Here is a 6,985-nt window from a genome sequence, read left to right as displayed (position 1 = left end):
TCCTTACAGAAGCGACTGGGCACGACACCACCGGAGTTTGGAAGGTCTTCGTCGACGGCTCATCTACCAAGGGCGGTGGTGGTGTCGGAGTTTTATTGTGTTCCCCCCGTGGTGACAATTTGCAACTTGCTGTCAAGCTGCGCTTCAAAGCTACTAACAACGAGGCTGAATATGAAGCCGTCATTGCTGGATTGCAGGCAGCCAGACATTTGGGCGCTCAGAGAGTTATTATCCATTCGGACTCTCAACTGGTAGACCAGCAAATGAAAGGTAATTTTGAGGTACGAAGTGATCGCCTGAAGCGCTACATGGAAGCCGTGGAGAAGCTAAAATCTGGAGTTTCAAGAAGTCACATTGCAAAAGATCCCTCGGTCGGACAATTACAGGGCTGATGACCTGGCCAAGCTGGCAAGCTCCTTGTCTACTTGGGAGCTGGAGGAGCCAATTATTCAGGAGATGTTTATTGCACAGATAGATCAAGCGCCTCGAACAGAGGAACATGGAGATTGGAGAGTCCCAATTCTCGCCCTCCTCCGACAACAAGCTTTACCTGATGATCCAGAGCAAGCAAAGATAGTCAGGCGGAGAGCTGCTCGTTTCGTTCTCATCGGCGACACCCTCTACAAGCGAGCCTTCTCCCGGCCCCTGCTGAAGTGTCTGGGAATGGATGAAGCTGATTATGTTCTGCATGAAATACACCAAGGGTGTTGCGGCAATCACACTGGAGGGCGAACTCTGGTGCGCAAGGTTCTGCTTGCAGGATATTTCTGGCCGACCATGCAAGCTGATGCTGCTCAACTCGTGCGTAGCTGCCTCAGTTGCCAAAAGCACCAGAAGCTGTCTCATCAACCAGCAGAACCACTGAAGACCTCTACTGTCTCTTGCCCCTTTGATCAATGGGGGATGGACATTGTCGGACCTTTCCCTCTTGCTCCGGACAGAAGAGATACTTGTTGGTGGCGGTCGACTATTTCTCCAAATGGGTGGAGGCTGAGCCCCTGGGTAATATCACCGAGAAGAATGTGATGAAGTTCTTATGGCAAAACATCGTCTGCCGCTTCGGCATACCGCGCAAGTTAGTCTCGGATAATGGTAGCCAATTCCAGGGACGCAAGTTAAAAGAATGGTGCGAGGGCCTGGGCATCCAGCAGTCTTTCACCTCTGTTTACTATCCCCAAAGTAATGGGCAGACTGAAGTCGTTAACCGGGAGTTGGTCCGGGGCTTGAAGGCCAAACTGGACCATGTCGGCGGATCATGGGTGGAGGAGCTCCACGATACCCTATGGGCATATCGAACCACGCCAAGAGACAGCACCGGGATTGACACCGTTCCACCTGGTCTACGGAGGTGAGGCGGTCGTTCCTGTCGAGATCGGGTGCAGCTCAGCCAGAATTGAGGCTTATCAGGATGCAGAAGATAACGCCCAGCATCGTGCCGCAGAGCTAGACTTGATTACAGAAACAAGGGAGCGAACCAACGCTCGCCTGTTCGCATATCGGCAGCGCATGAGCCTGGCTTATAACAAGCGCGTTCGCCACCAGTCTTTCCATGTTGGTGATTTCGTCTGGAAGAAGAGGAAGCCTTTAGAAGGAGTTGGGAAGCTGGAGCCGCGATGGGAAGGCCCCTACCGGGTTACATGTCGGCTCGAAGGGGGATCCTATTACTTAGCAGACGCACAAGGCAAAGAGCTCCCTCGACCGTGGCATGTTACACATCTCCGCCCATACTACAACTAGCGCGTATCCTTTTATGTATCCTCATCGGCTCCTTATACCTTTTCATTTGATATGAAAATGCTTTACGCATAAACATTTGTATTCCTTTTATATACCTCAGCCATACCGCTGATGGCACCATCCTTGCAATAGATATGGATTTCTTCTATGCTTACGATTTCTTATTATTTCTTTTCCCGAAAGCATCTTTCCTATGGAGTTATTTCTTATTCCCGGCTCAGATCCGGTGCCTTGGTGATCCTTGCTACCTATGACTTAGTTATTTCTATCATTCCCGGCTTACAGTCCGATGTACCGGTACCCGGCATACCTATGGAGTCATTGCCCGGCTCAGATCCCGGGAGTTCCTTATCTCAAGCCTCCACCTTGATCTCGGCACAGACCCGGGACAAGCTGGATTCTCAAGCCCGGCTCAGATCCGGTGCCCTACCTTGATCTCGGCACAGACCCGGGACAAGCCCGGATCAGATCCGGCTATCATTCCCGGCACAGACCCGGTGATCATTGCCCGGCTCAGACCCGGTGCCCCACCTTGATCTCGGCACAGACCCGGGACAAGCTGGACTCTCAAGCCCGGCTCAGATCCGGCGCCCTACCTTGATCTCGGCACAGACCCGGGACAAGTTCGGCCATCATTCATTGCCCGGCTCAGACCCGGTGCCCCACCTTGATCTCGGCACAGACCCGGGACAAGCTGGACTCTCAAGCCCGGCTCAGATCCGGCGCCCCACCTTGATCTCGGCACAGACCCGGGACAAGTTTCGGCCCGGCTCATTCCCGGCACAGACCCGGTGATCATTGCCCGGCTCAGACCCGGTGCCCCACCTTGATCTCGGCACAGACCCGGGACAAGCTGGACTCTCAAAGCCCGGCTCAGATCCGGCGCCGTACCTTGATCTCGGCACAGACCCGGCACAAGTTCGGCTCTTATTCCCGGCACAGACCCGGTGATCATTGCCCGGCTCAGACCCGGTGCTTTATCTGGACGTCGACACAGATCCGATACAAGCTCAGCTCTGATTCTCCGGCACAGATCCGGTAATTTATATGGTCTTCTATCAGGACTTCTAAACCTTCATGGTTTTTATCAATGCTTCTAACCTGTCGCGGCCTCTTATCAAAGTGTTTTGGCTTTCTGGATCTCTTAACGAGACTTATCAACATACAACGTTTTACCATGGCTGCTCCGACTTAATCTCACACCGCAAAGTTCCTGGTCTTATATCGTCGCCTGGGCTGGAGACTTCTTATGCCTACATCGGCAAGGATTATTACATTCTTTTTGGAATCTCGTCCTCAAAGGACCGTGATAATCCAGGTTCAATCCTTCCATACCATTTATTATCATACATACATTACATCACAGCAAGCATATTCGTTTCGTTCGTTGACATTATCTTGCATGATTCCATGACACGGGTAATAACAAAACAACACCTTTTTATTTCATGACCCAACTATTACATAGTGAGACAATACAACCAAACACCCTATAGGAAAAAAGAAATAAGGAAACATACTCCCGTCGAAGAATGGAAGGGGTTACCTCTCCCTTCCTCGACGGATGATTGTCGAGCTGCATCCCTACGTCGAACAATGGGAGGGGATACAGCTCCACTAGTTGGAGGAAGAAGCGGAGCCCCACTCCCCTGACATCCCATTGTAGCCAAGGTAGCGATGGAGAACACCTCCGACGGCGACTCCTCGGCTAGGCAGGTCAGTCCAGACTCACGACCACGGTTTTTAACCTCACCGTCGTCGACTCACCTGCCGGGATACAGGGGACGAGCACCCGGTGCCAGAACAAAATGGCGAAGGTAATTCTGAGCACCGGGGTGGGGTGGTAAAACTAGAGGTCCATCCGAGCGTCGGAGGCTGTCGCCGCTGACCCTGACGCCGGAGGAGGAGACTCCTCCCTTAATGCATCCCGCCTCAGAGCTTCAATTGAATCCCTGAGGAACCGGGAATCCTGGGAAAGCCTAGCCAAGCCCAGGGTTAGTCTACGGTTCTGCCTTCGAGCCGCCGACGCCTCCTCCTCTGCCTGGCGCAGCCTAGCCTCGGTCGTGGCCAAGCGCCCCTCCAGCTGGGCTCTCTGTTCGACCACCGCCAGGTATTTCTGCTGGAGCTCCGCTAACTCTTGGCGAGAATCGATTGCACTGGAGGCCCAGATCTCCATCATATGATCAGCCTCTTCTTTCTCGGCTCTTAACCTCCTTAGCTGTCTCTCCACTTCAGGCAGGATCCATGAGTAGGAAATATGAGAAAAGGGAAGCAAGAGGGGATGAGGCTCGAAGCTACCCTGCGGACTCAATATATAGCCTTGTTCGTTAAACCCTCACCGTTCGATTATCCTGACAACTTTTTGATACCTCGAGATCTGAACCATTAATGCTCAGTGCGTCAGGGAGACGAGGAGTCGCCATAACTCCCTGTCATTTCCCAGGTCGCCTTACCTGTCTGACATTTTGGCGTGTTCAACACTCCAAAATATCACGGGAAAGGGCTAGTCATAATGACTCCCGGTATGACAGACAGTCTGACACAGATACGAAAAGATTTGGGATATTCGGACACGGTACTTATCCGGAGAAGATGTAAGAAGAGACAAATGGAACATGCTCTCAACATAATCGTTAATTAGGATTAGAACAATGAGCACAAAACGAATTTGTTTTAGAAAATTCTTCATTACTATCCTTATTTTTCATCCTCCATCACCCGGCCTATCCAGGGGAAGGTTTACACGAGCCGCAGGACCAAAACCCGAGCCTGGCTCATTCAGCTCACTCTCCATCGCCCTCACCCGGGCCACTCCTTCAGTAAACTCATCCCTTAACTCCCGAGTTCGCCGAAGATCTTCGATCGAACTCTGCTCGATTGCTCGGGCACGGTTGAGGGCGGCGCTCAACTCTCCCTCCAGGACTGCTACCCGAGCCATTGCTTCGAGGTGCTCCCGCTCCCTCGCAGTGTTCAGAGCCACGGCCTCGTCCAGCTTTCCCTGCAGCACCAGGGTTCGGAGGTGCTGATGAGCCGCGTCAAGGGCCCAAGTCCGGGCCCGCTGCTCCGCAGCCTCCTTCTCCTCTATCAGCTGTCGGATGCGTCTCTCGGCAGCTTCGCTGTTCATGATGCCTTACGGATGATATAGAAATGAAGGAAGAAGCAAGGAGTCTTTCGATTGGAAAAGTTGAGATAAGAGAACGGTATACCCCCAGGCGTATTTATAATGCGGACCTGACGGTTCGATTACTCTTATCCACCGCCTCAGCAACCAATGGCGTCGCAGCATGCAAAGGGATTAACGTTTAAGAGGAATGCAGTATACGAAGAGGCGGGTAATTAAATATTGGTTGCGACGATTCATTCCCGCTGCCTCGAGACTCTTAATCACTAGGATTAATGTGTAGCCAGGCGGGCATGGTTTATTGTTACGGGAACCAGAGAGATACAATCGATAACGGAAGCCCATACACACAAGGATCGGTAGAAAGCATAGGTGAGGCAGAAAAGGGAACTATTGTTAGATAAACCATGATCACATGGATGTTCGATCATAAAAAAAACACACACGAGCAAGGACTCAATCACTCTCTTGGCCAGATTCGCTGGGCCTGCTGCTCGAAGAAGAGGGGGGAGGAGCTCCAGGTTGGGTTATACGGTTCAGTCCTCCTATCCACGTCTTTCAGCTGCTCCAGAGTCTCACCAAATATCCTGCCAGACAGCAGGGCTCCCTTCATCGCCCCTTCCAATCCTTGTTGGAGTTGCTGAACTTGACTACGGATATCGGCAATCTCTCGCTCCAACGCCAAGGTTCGGCGGTTAGCGGCGCGCAGGTCGATCGACTGCAGGAAAGCCCGCTTGCTGTCTGCCCTGCGCTCTCGCTCGAGGTCCAGAATGGCTTCTTGGAGCTCGGCTGCCTTGCGAGTCCAGATCTCCGCTTGACGCTCGGCCTCCTTCTTTCTCCCGAAGAGCCTCGGTCAGGCGTTGAAGCAAGGTAGTCATGTCCATTGCTCTTAGGAAATACTTGACGATGAGTAGAAGGTGATAAGGGAAGAAACAACACTACAGAGCATATATATAGACTCCAAATGACGTCCTTCGCCGTTGGATCTCATCGGGATGTGTAGAGGTCTGAATCCCAAGATTCATACAAAGCGGAAGTCAAGACACGTGTTAATTACGGTCGAAGACATAAGAAAGAAGCATACGGAAAGATGTTTGATGGAACAAATATACACAGTTAAGTTTAGAATGTTAAAAAACAATAAAGAGAGGATTCCATCCCTTGCCCGGCCTTCAGCTGTTGACTTGTCGTCGGGGCCTCGGCAACCTCCTTAGGAGCTTGCGAAGTTGTGGTGGAGCTAGTACCTCGAGAAGTACCCTCGGCCATCTTCTTCCGGAACTCAATCCAATCCTTGGCAGGGTTAAAAGTATCCAACCTCAAGTCTCGGGGAAGAAGACCTGATCGGCGAAGCTGACGAAGAGCCGCCGTCATTCCCAACTGGAAGGCTCGGTAACCTCTCTGGTCCATAGACTTGACAAACTCTGGGGAAGAAAGATACTCTTCCTTTCGCCTTTTCCAAGCGCTCAGCCTCCCCAGAACGGTATTCGGCCATCTCCGCCTTCACGCTTGCAATTTCCGCCCGGGCACTTGTCAAATCAGTAGTGAGGATAGCCTCCCGCTCCCGGGAATCCTTCACCTCTCAGTGAGGGCAACCTCCCGCTCTTGGGCCGTGCCCAGGAGTTGATTGAGACGATCTTTCTCTTGGATAGCCTCCAACCTCTCCCTCTCCCTAGCCGACCGGCATTCCTCTGCCTGAGAGCGAGCTTCCGCAGCTTCTAAGCCGGCCGACGTAACCAGACCCTTCTGATGGGCTAATTCCTTCTCAAGTTCAACAGTCCGGGCAAGATGGTCCTCCGATTGTTTGCGGTATAGCTCGAACTCAGCCAATACCTTATCCCGGGCCACCTCTGCCGCGAGTTGTTTCTCCTTGGCTAACTTGACCTCTTTTGCGGCGGCGTCCTCTATCCCTCCGAGCCTATTGTGAACGGCTTGGAATTCCAGGGAAAACTGAAAACATCGATATATAAGAAGGCCATCACGACATGAAGCTGAAACCGAAAGAGTTACCTTATTGTAAGACGCCAACATGCGGGTGCTCAGCTCCATGGGTGGGAGTTTAGGGATAACCTGGGTCCGGTACACCTCCAGGTCGGCTACCTCCGGGAGATAGATCACTGGTAGTACCTC

At 52.2% G+C, this 6,985-nt stretch overlaps 2 protein-coding genes across 2 annotated transcripts; both read left to right on the top strand.

Annotated features, from left to right (window-relative positions):
- Positions 1-456: 456 nt before the first annotated feature.
- On the top strand, positions 457-1,026 carry LOC141848309 (uncharacterized). The gene has a single exon (XM_074736349.1). The coding sequence runs from the start codon at positions 457-459 to the stop codon at positions 1,024-1,026; it is 570 nt and encodes a 189-aa protein (XP_074592450.1).
- A 216-nt stretch (positions 1,027-1,242) lies between these two features.
- Positions 1,243-1,737, top strand: LOC141848308 (uncharacterized). The gene has a single exon (XM_074736348.1). The coding sequence runs from the start codon at positions 1,243-1,245 to the stop codon at positions 1,735-1,737; it is 495 nt and encodes a 164-aa protein (XP_074592449.1).
- The last annotated feature ends 5,248 nt before the right edge of the window (positions 1,738-6,985 follow it).

The sequence above is a fragment of the Curcuma longa genome, chromosome 17 (genome assembly GCF_044706935.1).
Source record: "Curcuma longa cultivar G26 ecotype Majalengka, Jawa Barat chromosome 17, ITB_CL_G26_1.1, whole genome shotgun sequence".
Classification (NCBI taxonomy): Eukaryota; Viridiplantae; Streptophyta; class Magnoliopsida; order Zingiberales; family Zingiberaceae; genus Curcuma; species Curcuma longa.
This window is presented reverse-complemented; position numbering and strand designations above follow the sequence as displayed.

What these genes read in the sequence shown, in the direction of transcription:
- LOC141848309 (XM_074736349.1), top strand. Translation starts at nt 457, where the DNA reads ATGTTTATTGCACAGATAGATCAAGCGCCTCGAACAGAGGAACATGGA.
- LOC141848308 (XM_074736348.1), top strand. Translation starts at nt 1,243, where the DNA reads ATGTCGGCGGATCATGGGTGGAGGAGCTCCACGATACCCTATGGGCAT.